Here is a 17,538-nt window from a genome sequence, read left to right on the forward strand (position 1 = left end):
AGTAGGTCCTGAAAAGGCATCGAGTCGCCCTTCCCTTGCTCTTATATAGGCACTGCCTTCCTTCTAGAAACTATTCCCTCCTGAAACTTCTCGGACGAGCAAGTCTACCATATGTGTTTACAGCAACCAGGGGCGGTAACTCTAATCACACTTTGTGGCCACTACAGCACTCAACATTTTACCAGCGCTTCAATCATTTGCCGCAATGACCACAAAAGCACAACAATACCCACTGTTACAAAGCACATGGCATTATACCAACGACAAGAAGCTGTGGTCGAGAAGACAACACGATCCATTTCCTATTAACAGACAGTGATATCTTTGTTTATTTAATGTCAACAGTTACTGTTTTGAATATATGGGGAAGACCCACTTCCATGCTGAATTACACCGATCGGTTTAGATAGTACATTATGAAGAACGGGTCAGGATTTACAGCCTCTCAATCAATATGAACTAAGATCTGTTTATATGTTTACTACCTCTTGTTTACAATGATTGACATTCATGTTCTCACTATACATTGACCTTGCCGTTGACCTGTCATCCACTATGTAGGAACACAGACAGGATTCCTATATCCGGGTGTGAGGGAAGGTACAAAGGCACAACTGAACACCACGTCACTGTAACCCCGCAGCTGAAATATGGGAAATATCTCCGACTGAATCACACCAGAGCCCTTGTCCATTCTTCCAAAGCCGACGTCTTTATTCAGAGAACAACTGGAAAAGAGAAACCAAAATAGTAGATGAATGAATGAGTATGGTTTTACGCCGCTTTTAGCAATATTCCAGCAATATCACGGCGGGGGACACCAGAAATGGGCTTCACACATTGTACCCATGTCGGGAATCGAACCCGGGTATTCGGCGTGACGAGCGAATGCTTTAACCACTAGGCTACCCGACCGCCCCAAATAGTAGATGAAAACACGGTAACACAAGCAACATCATCTTCTTTAAACACTTGCCCATTTCTGGTGTCCCCCGCCGTTATATTGCTGGAATATTGCTAAAAGCGGCGTAAAACCATACTCACTCACTCACTCATTAAACACTGAAGCTCACCTTCAACTTGTACACGAGCGCTCTCAACAAATAGTTTACATATTTGTGAAATCATGTAAACAGACAGACAAATCTATTGGGTACTTCAGGCCACCGGAACATAATACAAGGGAAATATACTGTATATATATTCGCATGCTGAATAGATTTAATAATGATTTACCGTTCAACACTGTGTCTCTGTTCGATTGTTCATGACTTGGAAGAGAAATTTACCTAAGCTTTTTATAATTTGTTCGTTTTCAGCTGACATAAGTCTTATAAAATTCTCAATAGAGGGAGGGGTAGGAGACGCTTGGGAAAAGAGTTTTAAAGAGTTTCTTTACCATCTAAACAAATATTTTCAACTCTCAAATCTCAAGTATATGACTTACATGTATACGTATTCTAAAGAAGATACCTTCACCTCTAATATAGATATGGTAATAGATACTAGTATGTCAATGCATAACAATTTGATCAAGGGCATGGTGAAAGTAGCCCATGGCGTTAAATGTGTTAGACACCTGTCATTTAATAGCTATGAAAGCCTGTTTCCTAGAATTATTTCTATAATATAGACAAAGAAATCCAAAATAAATCATGATCAACAGATTACTATCAAGTTAAGAGAAAGTAACTAGATAAAAGTGTCTTGTAAATACTAAATGTTCACCTGTAATGTTGTCATTACTGGTAACACTGACGGTGACCTTGACCGACATACTCATTACCTTGATCTGGGACCTGACATGTGACCTAAAACTACACATTGACCTGACCAGTCGCAAAATGTTCACTCACGTGACTTTTGCATTCTGAAACAAGGGCGTTTTAACATTTTCGAATTTATATTGTAGAGAAAAAATAATTAGTCTAAAAAATATTATTTTGATGATTTTGTCTGTGTGGCTAAGGTTAAGGGTTTCACTCGAATCTTGAAATAAGTTAAATATAAATATAATTTAAGGTTCATACACAAAACGCAGCTTCGAAAATGTAATAAATTTCTTTTCACTATGTATTATAAATATTCCAAAAATATTAATAAAAAGATAAAATCTTGATGACGTTGTAACACCTCAACTATATAATAGTGACAAATTCCGAGAAAAGGGAGAAAAACTTGAAAGAACGTTTAGTGCACCGATCGAAGCAATACATACACATCACTAGATCTTTCATAAACCTGCAACTAAGACTAAGATTATTATTCACACAGCTTTCTTGTGGTTTTTAGATGCTTAATCTTTAGATGAATTGAATTTTAGTCACATTGATAGCCAAACAAATATTGATAAAATCACACTGATTTGAGCAAAGTTTGGTGATCCAGATTCAGTGTCAGAAAAGGGATGCTGAAAAGTGCAAAGGTGAAATCAAAGTCAAAACTTCAGATTCGTGGATTCTGGCTTTTCTGTTAAGAAGACGTTAAAAGATGGTTCTTTATATCATTAACAAACTGTATAATATGTGTATTCATCAGGTTATTAGGGTGAATTTGAATGTGGGCGTGTTGAGTGTGAAGTCCATGTTGATGCCCCAAATTGACATCAGTGTTTCCCGTCCCTATCTGTAGCGAGGAACGGATAATAAGCATTCAACCCCACTTGGAGACCAGATTTTACTTCCAGCAAATGGCCATCTACTGCCTTTTCGTCACATGTCAAGTTGGACATTTGGGAGTGAGTGACTTCAAACTGACCCGGAGTCGTCGGTCAGTTGTACAGTAACCTTTCCATCTGGAGATGCAGCTTGACAGCTCCAAGGGTAAAACAACGGATTGACTACATCATCCCCTGCAACAAGAAGATGGAGATGTTCTTCTGAAGATGAATACACCGAGAAAAGTGACGCATGTACAGGTCCCCAGATTCACATATGTGTTTTCAAAACCTCCCTGGTCCTGTCCTGCTTCTTGAAAGCTCTCTCCTGATTTGACCATCACAACAAGGTTGACTATCACAACAAGGTTGACTATCACAACAAGGTTGACTATCACAACAAGGTTGACTATCACAACAAGGTTGACTATCACAAGGTTGACTATCACAACAAGGTTGACTATCACAACAAGGTTGACTATCACAAGGTTGACTATCACAACAAGGTTGACTATCACAACAAGGTTGAATATCACAACAAGGTTGACTATCACAACAAGGTTGACTATCACAACAAGGTTGACTATCACAACAAGGTTGACTATCACAACAAGGTTGACTATCACAACTAAACTGCCGTCAGCGCAGGTCTGCTGGCAGCTCTTTAAATCTCCACAAAAGTGCAGCTTATTGTGTATTTGCATAACTGGTCGTACTCGTCATGTACAACAGCAGAACAGGAGAATACATGTTTCTCAATCTCATTAAAATCAGACCTTAGTTCTTCCCTACTGCTTAACAAAGACCTGAAGACATCCAATTTTGGGTCACGTCAAAACGACCTTTCATCCGACAAACCCGAGCCTCACTTTCCAGATAATGAAAGTGACAGTCGGAATGTGATTTATAATCATGCAACCACGAAAACTTTAACACAGGGTATTCCGAACAATAGTTACGGGTTTAAAGACCGAATCCATACAATCTAGACTATCTATTAGCCATTCCAGAATGTTCTTTTGTTCAGGTTTCAAATTTGTAAGGGAGAATTTGTCAAAATATGTTTCGAAGCGTAGTCACCAATTTGAAATTAGTGCCGTAAAGCTGGAGAAAGCTGCCTTCTGATTGGTCATTCCATTGGTCGGTCAAAGTGCGCGCAAGGTCGGTCTGACGTGACCCGTAATGGGATGTCCTCAGATCTTTGTTTAGCGGTAGCGAGAACTAAGATCTGATTTTAATGAGATTGCATGTTTCTAATGAAAATAATCCTGGAACAGTAAGCTAAAATGGTAGATAATTACACTCTCTTATAATCTAGAGAGTGCCACCTGTGTGGTCCTGGGAGTAACAACATGCTTGATTTAGGCAAACCTTCAGGAAGCCTCGCCATCAGTCTGACAGGAACACCAATGGTAAGGTTTTTGACAGGTTCCAGAGTGTCGGGGTATGCAAGGTATGTCCGTACATTGACTCTTGTCTGTGTGGCAACCGTTAAGGGTCTCACTCGATTCCTGAAATAGGAAACATGTTATTTAAGGTTCATACACAAAACACTGCTTCGAAATTGTAATCAATTTCTTTTCACCGTGTATATATATTCATCTAGTCGGGGAGTAGCTAAGATCTGTCACATTGGTCTTTGACGCATCGTCCTCGGAACTTGAGAACGGGACTTATCAAAGCTGTTCTCATTTCTGAAGAACTTCGGAAAGTATATGTGCCCAAACATTTTATCCACTCACAATAGGAAAATAACTGTTTGAATTCAATTCCATTTTTGGGGTCAGCCCTGATCATTTACAAAAATGACATGTGTTGAATAGAAAAGTTACAGTGAAGGAGGTTGTCGTGAAGGTCGGCTTCTGACTATTCCCTGAGATGAACGTTCTACATTACCTTCTTTGAATAAAGTTTCTGCTCTATTTTAGTTTGTTTGTGTGATTGTTTGTTTAAAGCACATAGCAATATTATAGCTATATGACGGCGGTCTGTAAAAAATCGAGTATTGGATAGGCAACCCAGTGATTGACATCATGAGCATCTATCCACGAAATTTGGATACGATGGCATGCATAAACCTAGTCAGCGAGCCTGACAACCTGATCCCGTCAGTCGCCTCCTACGACAAACATGGGTTGCTGAAGACCAATTCTAACCGGATCTTCACGGGTCATGGTTGCTCACTGTGTATAACTAACTGTTATTGCTGTTATTACGTCCATTATATTTGCAGGCAAGAAAACGATTTCTTGATTTAAATGTATTTTAGAAACTTACTCCTCCACCTCGACGCTCTCCGAGTCATCATATAATATATCAGCTTCAGACAGATCACACTGGACTTGAAGTTCCTCATCTTCAAACGACACTATGCCTTCTTTCTTCTGAAGCCTGAACGTCCATTGCAGGATTCCCTTACCAACCTAATGTTAAAACATTGAATTATTTGTTTATTTATTTGTTGCTTAACGCCACACTCAGCAATATTACAGCTATATGACAGCGATCTCTAAATAAGCAAGTCTGTGCCAGATACGCCAGTGATTGACATAATTTGCATCGGTCGACGCAACTGCATACGAAGACATGCATCAATTCAGCCAGCCTTACTACCCTTTAGTCTTTATAAAGTTAAAATACGTTAATATACGTGGTGAACCTAAAAGCGCTGATTGTCTTCGACCTGAACCACTTTGGTGAAAACACAGTTCAAAATCACGATCAATATTAGGATCCTGACGTGCCTGAAGGACGCTACTCGAACTACAACGTCATTTGTGGCCGCGAAACACACACACACACACACACACACACACACACACACACACACACACACACACACACACACACACACACACACACACACACACACACACACACACACACACACACACTTGTGATGTATACTACAGTCTTACTGTTTCCGCAGGGCAATCTGGTTCCCAAACTCCGGACACATTTTTAATTTGAACATGCAAATGCATTTGCCAACGATCGCTCATGTCGAATCTGTCGTTGGTACAGTGGGGACTGATCTCGCCCTCGTCGTCCACAGCGCCGATTCTCCGAAAGTGGCGAGCTGGCCAGTCAAAGGACACCATCAGAGAGTAGCCTCCTCCCCGTTGTTTCATACAGTAGAATGACACTGCAATGACGTCATGTAAACAATATAGAGTATACACCACATGCACATGGATTTCACGTTTATAGATCTCTGTCGGTACTGAGTATCCTGAAAGGACTGAACATCTGATAACTTTGAGGACTTGTTGTAGAGTCATCTGTCGGTAAATCACCCTGTTGACGTTACGATGTCATTGTGCTAGTAAATAATAAATGACGCCATGCCATACTCGTATATTAGTAGTATGAGTCTCTATTAACGTGGATTGCCAATATTTGAGTATCTCTAGAATGTTAAGTTATTACACCCGATTGTTTAGGAAGTATCTAAATATATTTAACAGGCTATAGTGAGTGAGTGAGTTGGGTTTAACGCCGCTTTTAACAGTATTCCAGTTATATCACGGCGTGTCAGCTTAATGTGGGAGGAAAGCCCTCAGACGTTTAGTACTTCGGTGAAACCCACGAGCACGGGTATGGTGCTGACAAACCTAGAAACCGAACCGGTATTCGAACCCACAATCATAGGTTTCTGACTCAACTCTGCAGAGCGAATCGCGGCGCCTTACAAAACTACCCCCCCCCCCCCGTAACGGACTATAAATGCTGCAGGACGAAATTGATGAGACTGAAAGTTGAAGTCTTATTCTCACCTGTAGTTTTGTCTAGATCTGGAAAACAAATGCAAAAGTCAATACATAGTATTATATTCTAGGAGTTCAAGTACAATTTCTTGGAAACAGACATGTATGTATCTGGAAGTTCAACGACGATCAAGGCACATAGGTTGGTCACATACGTACCGAGGGTCGTCACGAAACATACAGAAGTACTTTCACAAAAACCTGAAGATTTATGTGTATGACTCGGCATCCTCGAACACTTAGTTTCATTTTCCTGCGGTAGATACACAGCCACGTAAATCATCCGGGCACTAAACATGAATGTGTGAATTGCGTTTCTTTAGCATGCGATCAATGAACAGCACTTAGTCGTAACTGTCCGACAGGAAGTTCATCACGTTGACTGGTATTTGATTGGGGTCGTATCACCAGATTTGGTGATAAATTATTAGATATTGACATCAGTTCAGATTAAGCAATAGTTAATACAAGCCCAGGGGCTGAATGTGCCAAAAGCAGCACACACACACACGCACGCACGCACGCGCACACGCACGCACACACACATCTACACACACACACACACACATTGATTATTCGAGGACAGGACATCAAAGTATCGAGTAAGATTTGTTTTGATGCACTTTGTGTCAACCACGCCCGATATATGACACATAGACATAATGTTTGTTTTTGTGTGACCGCCCCGTGATCTAGCTGATAAAGCATCAGCCCGGAGAGCGGAAGGTCTTGGGTTCGATCCCCGACCGCGTCATACGAAAAGACGTTAAAATATGGTGTTTGTTGTTACCCTGCCTGGCGCTCGGCTATAAAGGGCTTAAACAAGGATTCTTCTCAGGTGAGTACTAGGGACACATGGGCAAACAACTGATAATTTACTTCTGACTCACAATCGTCACACATCTTTCCAGTATACCCCGGCTCGCAGCCATATGGACAAGCTTCGCTTCCATTGCACGCATAGCCCGGATAACAGTGACATTCCCGATCACAATAATAACCAGTCCATCCAAGTTCGCAATCTGAAACAGCAGAGCGTAGATTCAGTTTAATCATGAAATTAAAACATGATGGGGTTTCAATATTAACATTAATAAAATACTTTTGATGGTAAAACAAACAATTATAAAATATAACGTCAATGCAGTAGAACAACTAGTCACGACCATCTGCCGAAACAGATGGTTATTCGATAAGACGTATTTGATACGGGTCTCATAGCTGTGTTTTGACGACTGTATTTAGCCTAATATCGTTTTGGTAACATTTGTCTTTTTTTTCAAATCCATGAAACATGTCTGCAAACAGGCTTGGGCATTAGATCTATAAAATTACTTAATCGCTGGGTGTGATTCGATGGTTCCAAACTGAGGGCCGAATCTTTATATAATGGAGATTGTCAATAAAAAAAACCACTTTGATATAATTTCCGCTTGAATAGTTTTGTGTTTATGAATCTTTGGGAGACCAAAACAGTACGTGGTTTAGTAAAAATAGGCAGTTCACTGATTTCATGATAACACCCTTTCAATCGCACCTTCATTATAAGGATTTCGTCATTTTCACAACACGGGAGGCACTATTTATCTTCAAACATGGGTAGTATATTGTCCTTATAGAATTGTTAATTCATTATGATGATGGCGCATAAATGTTTTCTATATTCAAGCCGAAAATTCTTAGACTCAAAAGAAGAAAGATCGATTAAATTGTATTCGCCTACCATAAATTCAAAAGTGAAATGCGTCAACGTTCAAATTACCTCCCTTGGTACTTTTGTGACTTCATTTGATATTTGTGACGTTACAATCGGGATTAACTATTGCAGACTGTACTTCCATGGCCTGAAGAGGCTCTAACTCTGATATACGCATGTATGCCTGCATACAGTAAACTACGGTTATAACGAACTCAAAGAGACTACTAATTTCAGTTCGTTATAACCGTAGTTCGTTATAAGTACATATACAAGTTGACGACAGCAAGTAGTCGGGACCAAAACAAAAAGTAAGTTCGTTATATCCGTCAGTTCATTATAAGCGTGTCCGTTATAACCGTAGTTTACTGTACATGCATATATCTTTCGAAGTAAAGGTTTCTATATTTTTCTGAACTAGAGGCACTAGAACATTTCAGAGCGAGACCTCCAGTATTTATGCTTTATAAGACACATCTCTTCATAATAAGCTTCTATTCAGAACAAATACATGTACATAAGAACTGATTATTGGACGTGAGAGAGAACTCAAGTCCATTGAATATATTTCTGTAAATGAAGCGTCAAGTGATTTCGGTCCGATTTCAAATATATAATACCTTATGGGAAAGTAAATATGATCTCAATAATTCATCGATCTTAACGTAACTGCAGGATGTTGTAATCTGCACCGTTATACATGTATACGTGTATAAATAACCGCCTGGATCATAACAAGGTCTTACCAGCTATTTTCGAACATACATAAGGGCTTTCTTCTCGGCACCTGTCAACTTGCCAAAACCCAGCATCAAGTATCCTTGTGCATCGTTTACCATAATGGTTGTAGGGTAGAGGCTTCCAGTTGGTATATCCGGAATTCTAAAATAAATGAGAACTGGTTTGGTTTTTAATATCTGTAGAAATATGTTGGACAGAATAAATGAGAAATTGTTGATTAATAGATAGATAGATATTCTTTATTTCCTCCAGATATTGAAGATACATATCATATACGGTATTATGTATAATTACAGAGCTGTACAGTAGTACAGTTGAACAATATTATTAGAAATGATAACTACAAAATGCATGACAATCAAGCATTCTTATAACTGTTTTGTAACAGATACAGCCATTTCCTACAATATCTTGATACAATAACCATAAGGTCACCCCATAGACTTTGAGATAAAGAGCTAACACACTCAGGCATACCGCCAAATAGTACAGACAGGATTATATCATCGTCCTCACTACATAGTCTTGCAAATGTAGAGACATCTATCACATCACAAATGATTTCAAATAGTTCATTTCTGTCATTCATATTCAATGTACAATACAAAAAGACATGCTTAATAATATCATGAGCTACAATTCCACATCGACATTCCCTGGATTCTATATTTATGCATCCCAGCCGTACAAGATGAGACAGGTTTGGGAACTGTTCAGGACGTTCAAGTGCAAGTAGCCAGAGTCTGTGTTCTTTATCATTACGTAGCGAAACATATCTATTTAAGTTAAGTCTAGATAGCAGCTTAGAGCATACAGCTTCCTGGTCTGCAGAAATAATCCTTTCCTTAACAATATCAGACCATGCCTTTTTACTTGGGAAGCTACATTTAATTAGATAATCTTCTATTTCTGCATTAAGATTGTATTTTTTGACAAGTCTGAGCATGTTATATACAGGTGACAAAGCACATCGTTTTTTGAAGTTATCCAACGCTATTTCGTATCTAAACTGCCCAATGCGAGTAATGAATACCTTTTTAAAGACATAGCTGTAACTGGATCGGCATAATTTTCCAAGTAGTAACAGTGACTGTTTGTCAATATAGGATTGGAGAGATATCAAGCCCATGTTGTCCACAGCAACAGTACCTGATGTACATTTTGGAAGGCCCTGTATTTTTCTACTGAAATAACGTTGAATAACTTCCAGCATATCGTATTCTTTGAGGGTTAATAGCCCCCAGACATTACATCCATAGAGTCCGCATGGGAGTATCACTCGTTCCCAGATCCTTTTTGCTGGGATTGGATTCATGCCTCCAAACTTTAGTCCAGTATCGTTATTACTATTTATTAACATTTTTAACTTTTCACAAGCTAATTGTGTTCGTTCTAAGGAAGACTTATCAGAGCTAATCCTGACACCTGCATATATTATAGATTGCTGAAGTGGAACACACATACTGCCCAAGTACAGTGATTGAGAGCAGATAAATTTACGCTGCACATCAAATATTAGAACAGCGCTTTTCGTGACATTGTACTTAAGCTGCCATTTATATGCATACTGATTTACAACATTGAGAAGATCTTGAAGGCCTGTTGGTGAGCTACTAAACAGTGTTGTATCATCTGCCAAGAGCTGGCCTGGAGTATGTGCCCACGGCAGATTTAGTCCTTGCTTAGAGCGTTCCAGCTCGCATAACAGATCATTTATATATAATGTAAAGAGCCAAGCAGATATAACTCTGCCTTGACCAACTCCTTGGCGTACATGAAACAAGTCTGATCTAAAGCCTGCAAAGCTGACATAGGAGTACATAGACATATAAGACCTACGTAGTATTCGCCATGTTTTACCCGTGATACCAAGGTCATAAAGTTTTAGAAAAAGGCCATCTAGCCATACCCTGTCGAAGGCTTTTTCATTATCTAGAAATGCACAGTAGACTGGAGAACTTCTTTCATTGTAATATGCTATTGCTTCTAATAGTGTGAGGGCCGCAGTGTCTGCACCTGCATTCTTGCGAAAGCCAAATTGGAGAAGATGTGGGAAATTACAGTTTTTAGTTACCCAGGATTCGATTCTGTTGAGTATGAGCCTTTCCAAAAGTTTACCAAAGGCAGATGTCATAGTTATTCCCCTGTAATTAGCAGGATCCGACTTGCTTTTACCATGACCTTTATGGATTGGGAGGATTTGACCTATGTTGTACTCACATGGTACATATTCATAGTGCACAATTGCATTGAATAAAACCATGAGATGGTGATGAATAGATCTACCTGCTTTTTTAATATGCTCGTTTGAGATTCCGTCATGCCCTGGTGATTTACCTGTTTTAAGAGATTTGACAGTATCCATCAATTCTTCAGCAGTGAAGGGTTTTGAAAGGGGAGATGCTATAGCCACAACATTATTGTCATAAAAATCAGTGCTATCTAATACCTCATTTTCAAGGTCATTAACACGTTGCTTGACGTAAGAGGAAAATAGAACATCATGTTTCAGATCAGTATCCGGGGCAGCTAGATTTCTGTAATATTCACCAAACATATCACATATATCCTTCGGGTCATTAGATGATTTATCTGAATAGACAAGTTTTTGAGTATGACCTTTGTTTTTACGATAACGTTTAGCTACCCTGAAGTATTCATGAACATCAACCTCAGCAGCTTCATAAGCTTCTTTGTATCTATCATCTATCAGCTTTTGTTTTGAGATCCGATGCTGTTTTCTAAATAACCGTTTGGCTTCTTTGTATCTAGCAAAAAAGATGTTGCTTTTATCGCGAGTTTTACCATTTTCCTTCCATTCTTTACGGCATTTGCGCATACTATTGTGTAATGATTTAAGATTATCCTTTTTCCAGTACGGTTTCAGCCTAGGTTGGAATTTTGATGAAGGAATGTACATTATTGCTGCATTTTGAAGGGCTGAGGTGATGTATTCATTGTAATATTGAATAAAGTCTACTGGTGTCTGGTAGTCTGAAATTGCAAAAACAGTATCACGAAGCCAGTTTTCAGTTTCATAACGATAAAGCATTAGGTCCGTCTCAGTTGCTTTGCGCCAGTTAAGTTTATCACCTCCATATTGGCTAATCGGTGTTGTTATAGTTAGGCAGACAAGAATAGGCAAATGATCTGATACAGAGTAAGATACATTTGTATCAATGACAAATCCGACAACATTAGGTGTAAAATCAACATTTACAAAAATGTAATCTAGCATAGTCTTAATATTTCCACTTTTGGTGAAATATGTATATCTAGTGACGTCATCGATGGGGATCACAGAGTACAGAGATCTCTCATTCAATACTCTGCTTAAGTACTTGGAACGCAGTTTATCAGGAGTGCGCAGGTCTGTGTTAAAGTCACCAAGTATGATAGTCTGTCCATGTTGTGAATACACATCATATAATTGTATGACATAGTCAAGCGCTTCACAATAAACACTGTCCAGCACATTACTAGATGGAAGATATGTTCCTATAATAAAAACAGGAACATTGTTCATAGTCAATTTGATACTGATCGTTCGATCATCATCTGGAGTGTTTATCACAGACGAGACACAACAGTCCCATTTACGAACAAATATTGCTACGCCTCCTGAGCCTCTAGGTCTTGGTAGTTCTGATTTGTCACATTTGGAATACACATCAAATTCATCATGGATCCCATTTAAGTAGGATTCGTTTTGTCTGTTTAGCCAGTGTTCAGAAATGAACATTATATCACAACTTTCAAGTTTATCAGCAAGTTCATTAGCAGCATGCATAACGCCACGCACATTCCATGTAGCAAGTCTGATCATAAGAAACAAGAGATAGGTCGCAAATAGTCGGGATCTTGATTTACTTGTCATGTTTAAGATCTTGACTGTTCATCATCATTGTGTACATACCATCTTTTGCTGGGAACCCACTCTCTACAGTTGACATTCTCTGGCCATCTATGTTAGGGCCACTGAGACGAGAGGAACCTTAAGATAATGAGCTTTAGAGTGAGTGAGTGAGTGAGTGAGTGAGTTTGGTTTTACGCCGCTTTTAGCAATATTCCAGCAATATCACGGCGGGGGACACCATAAATGGGCTTCACACATTGTACCCATGTCGGGGTTGGAACCCGGGTCTTCGGCGTGACGAGCGAACGCTTTAACCACTAGGCTACCCGACCGCCCCCATGAGCTTTAGATGTTTGTCTTTGATGTACATAGACCATTAACCTGAAATATTTGATAGACATTACTTAGAAGTTGACGGATGACTAAGTAAGGCGACGTTTCGGTATAGATCCTTACACCATTGTCGAGCAAGACAACGGTCTTATTAGCCTATTGTGTATGATTAACAGCAGCGAGCCTTTGAATCACCGGAAGGCAATGATCTCTCTATCACCTGATTCCAGTAACTTTAAGTGAGTGAGTATCGTTTTACGCCGTTTTTTGCAATATTACAGCAATACCGCTGCAGGAGAAACACCTGTAACCATGTGGGAATCAGTACCGGGTCTCGGCGCGGAGAGCACCAGACTATCTCCCCGCCCCAAGTAACTTCAGAAACCGTGAGTTGACATAACGATGCCTCTATTTATCCTTCCTTACTAGTATCCTATGTAAGATAATTTTCAGCCACAATTGTTTGTTCGGGACATGTAACCGACAGGGCTCATTAGGGGAAATAAGGTAATTTCTGTAATCCTGTGCATATGGTTCATATATTTGTTGGTGATGTTGCAATTTAACAGTGGAGCTGGAAGACAGAAACAATATCTAACCAGCACTTCGCTTGTATTACGTTCATGCTGATGTTTCTTACTCTGTGTTCGTCGTCCCAACGAAAGTATTCATCTTCCTGATGTAAACCGATCCACGCGTTCCTGTGACCATCGATAAGATCTGGAAAGAATCAAAATGAAAAGTATTTCACGAGGGACATGTATTTACAATTTGAGACTTCGTTCATAAGACAGATATTTGTACTTCAGAGTATGTTCATGGTGGACACGATTGTATAACATGTGAATACGTTCGTGGGGGACATGCATATATAACTAGACATTTTATTTATGATTGATTTGATTGTACAACTTGAGAGTTGGTTGATGAGGAACGTGTGTGTACAACTTGAGCGTTGGTTGTTGAGGAACACGTGTGTATAACTTGAGAGTAGGTTGATGAGGAACATGTGTGTACAACTTGAGAGTTGGTTGATGAGGAACAAGTGTGTACAACTTGAGAGTTGGTTGTTGAGGAACATGTGTGTATAACTTGAGAGTAGGTTGATGAGGAACACGTGTGTATAACTTGTGAGAGTTGGTTGATGAGGAACATGTGTGTACAACTTGAGAATTGGTTGATGAGGAACAAGTGTGTACAACCTGAGAGTGGGTTGATGAGGAAGAAGTGTGTACAACCTGAGAGTTGGTTGACGAGGAACTTGTGTGTACAACTTGAGAGTAGGTTGATGAGGAACATGTGTGTACAACCTGAGAGTAGGATGATGAGGAACATGTGTGTACAACCTGAGAGTAGGTTGATGAGGAACAAGTGTGTACAACTTGAGAGTTGGTTGATGAGGAAGAAGTGTGTACAACTTGAGAGTTGGTTGATGAGGAACAAGTGTGTACAATATGAGAGTTGGTTGATGAGGAACATGTGTGTACAACTTGAGAGTAGGTTGATGAGAAATACCGAAGGCATTGTGGATACACTGAAGTCTTAATCTTACACATGACTTAAGTATGCCATAAAAGTACTCGATTCAACCACGGGTATCAAATCACATCAAAGGTTTCAAATCACAATAACCACCTCTGACTGAACAGTGTCGCTTGGCTTCTTACAATAATGACATGTACGTTTGTAGGTTACAAGTTGTGGTTACTGGGATATCCCAAAGCGAAATAGAAATTTAGAAATGAACCTTGCAAGGCTTCCTTCATATTCATTTGGGGTCATCGTCATATTTTGGATTACGAGGTATCAGGTAATATTTTAGTGCTTTAGCTATATGCAAATAAGGTATATTGATATCAAAAGCAATGTCTGACTGTATTCCATGACATTTGACGTCAACCTTCAGTCTTCAACCAACAACCTACTCAAAAACATTGAACTTCTTACTTCACTGACATGCAAGAGTTGGTGTTTCTATGGCAGGGTCGAATGGAGATAAGCGGTCTCTTATTTCTAGTTCTTCGTCCAGTGAGTATACCAGTGGAATTGGCTATGAACCACGACTTTTGTATATCGTAGAATAAGCATTATGTGTTGTCAATGTTATATAAGTTTGTTTGTTGTTTAACGCTGCACTCATTAATATTCGGGCTATGTGGCGGCGGTCTGTAAATAATCGAATCTGGACCACACAATCCAGTGATTGATATCATGAGCATCAATCCACGCAGTTGGGATACGATGACATGCATCAACCAAGTCAGCGAGCCTGATCTCCTGATCTCCTTAGTCGCCTCTCACGACAAGGAAAGTCGCCTTTTACAACAAGTATAATCGCCTCTTACAAGAATGGGTTGCTGAAGACCTATTCTAACCCGGAGTTTCACGGGTGGTTCACTGTAGAGGCACGTTATATGAGGAAATGTTATCTCTAATTGTTACCTTGCCTGATGTGTCGTTATCATCACAAATAGTATCAGTGTGTGTTTGGCGATTATCGTGACAGCTTCACGTATCGTGTCTGATTGAATACACGCTTCAACATACCTTGGACGGCTTTATTCTGTTCCTTGTTCATAATCACTGCCAGGGTAGCACCATAGCGGTCTCTACATCGGTCAGATGCGGTTTGTCTGTTAACTTCTTCTTCCACAAATCTGTAGCACTCATTATTCACCGTTGTCCAACCTTCTCGGCATACTGATAAAAGGGAGTGTCACGATAAATCGAAATATCGACATATTGCTATTGGTAAGCACTTAAAGTCAATAAATCGATTGTTAAATCAGTTTCCGATCAAAAGTGTCGATTTTAGTGAGGAATATCGATAGTTTCGATTGTAGTTACCATATCAATAAAATACATGCAATGCTGTTCAAATTTGTTTTTCTTTTGATCATGAGTGGTAGTAATTTACACATGGTAATGTTGAAGTTTCTTTTTCTCAAATTGTTAGGGTAAAGAAAAAACAAATCAGTCACATCTCAAACTTTACTTTTTATTTGTTGTTATGGTTATCACATTCAAAGGAAACTTCAGTTCGAAGGTTTAATTCAACTCTAAAATCCATCTAAAATGATACACTGAAAACTATCGAATTTATCGCAATAGTGGCTTGCAATATCAATAGTTATCGCAATAGTTTCTTTCAATTTCAATAGTTATCGCAATAGTTTCTTGCAATTTCAATAGTTATCGCAATAGTGATTTCCAGACCCAGTCACCCCTAAAAGTAACATGACCTTCTGTCCAGCACTGTAAGGATGCAGTACAGGTAAACATGTCTTGTGTTGCCCAACTATTCAACAGTTGTCAGGCAATTGTGTTGTATATCAATGAACAGTTTCAAATTAAATAGCATTTTACGTCGAATATTATTTGGTGATTGAATTGTTTTTGAATAATTAGAAGAGTAATTAACGTATTTCATTAATCGCATCACGTCATTAAATATCTGCAATCATTCCAATTGAAGAAACGCAGGGCTTCCCCAAAATAAATGAATAATTATGTACATGTATGAATAACTGGAGTTCAAGCTTTCAGGCACACATACCTTGGTATCTCCCAGCGTTAAAGGCGTTGGTTAGAAGGGGAAGTAAAGCGAACAGGAGAACACCCTCCATGTCTCCCGAAACCTACGAACAGAGTGCTGAATTACCGGCTGTGGTTTGCTGGTCATAGCCAACCGGACGTAGATAATGGCTTCCATAGCTTCAGGGTTAATATCAGTGCTATTATAGCGGACTTGAACACATTAAACATCATTAGTTAAGTTCATCATATTTCAGTTTCACAAGATCACGAAGTGAATGTGTCACCAATGCTTTGTACATACACACAGTGTGGAGAGAAGACACGGATCTAAGTCGAAATGCTGATTAGGACATATTGTTAACCAGCTTTTCTCCCTTTCTCCATGGCTGTGGACATGTGCCCGACAAGAGAGGTGAGGTGGGGTGAAATGGGGTTTAACGTCGCGTCCAGATATTGCACTTATATAACGACGTGCATGTGTATGCACGTATGTGTGTGTAGCTGCTTGTACTAGTCTGGACTGATGCCGATTTATAGTGCTAGCTCACTGAGATACCATGCTGCAGTTTAACATAAATACCCAAAAGACACAGTATACTGTCTCCGAGCCGCCCAGTCCTTGTTTTAGCCCCTTATACCGAGCGCCAGACAGGGTAACAACAAGTATAACGTCTTTTGGTATGACGCGACCAGGGATCGAACCCTGGACCTTCCGCTCTCCGGGCGGACGCTCTACCACTAGACCACGGAGGCGGTCACGACAAGAGAGGAACACGCTGATGTTTAGTCGACAGAACGTCTTTCAGTTGGGCATAAACATTGATTGATGATCTTTTACATTGCTATTATGAAATACGGTGCAATAAGTTTGGGAATGTCATGCTGAAACATGGCGTCTCATGCATATCCATCCGAGTATCCCATGCAATTGGGATACGATGACATGCATCAA

General features: G+C 39.6%; 1 protein-coding gene across 1 annotated transcript; it reads right to left on the bottom strand.

Annotated features, from left to right (window-relative positions):
• Positions 1–531: 531 nt before the first annotated feature.
• LOC124134609 lies at positions 532–16,758 on the bottom strand. Its single transcript, XM_046499537.2, has 11 exons — positions 16,606–16,758; positions 15,597–15,749; positions 13,690–13,769; positions 8,866–9,001; positions 7,314–7,445; positions 6,433–6,450; positions 5,575–5,801; positions 4,934–5,079; positions 4,028–4,167; positions 2,758–2,851; positions 532–728 (listed from the first exon to the last, which is right to left on the bottom strand). The coding sequence occupies exons 1-11, from the start codon at positions 16,673–16,675 to the stop codon at positions 554–556; spliced, it is 1,371 nt and encodes a 456-aa protein (XP_046355493.2). The 5' UTR covers positions 16,676–16,758; the 3' UTR covers positions 532–553.
• Positions 16,759–17,538: the final 780 nt, after the last annotated feature.

This window comes from Haliotis rufescens, unplaced genomic scaffold (genome assembly GCF_023055435.1).
Source record: "Haliotis rufescens isolate VD_foot unplaced genomic scaffold, xgHalRufe1.0.p SCAF_2, whole genome shotgun sequence".
Classification (NCBI taxonomy): Eukaryota; Metazoa; Mollusca; class Gastropoda; order Lepetellida; family Haliotidae; genus Haliotis; species Haliotis rufescens.

What these genes read in the sequence shown, in the direction of transcription:
- LOC124134609 (XM_046499537.2), bottom strand. Translation starts at nt 16,675, where the DNA reads ATGGAGGGTGTTCTCCTGTTCGCTTTACTTCCCCTTCTAACCAACGCC. An exon ending in TGTATGTTCGAAAATAGCTG is followed by an intron (nt 7,446 to 8,865) that starts GTAAGACCTTGT and finishes CTGCTGTTTCAG; the next exon opens with ATTGCGAACTTGGATGGACT. An exon ending in GATGGCGAGGCTTCCTGAAG is followed by an intron (nt 2,852 to 4,027) that starts GTTTGCCTAAAT and finishes TTCTTGTTGCAG; the next exon opens with GGGATGATGTAGTCAATCCG.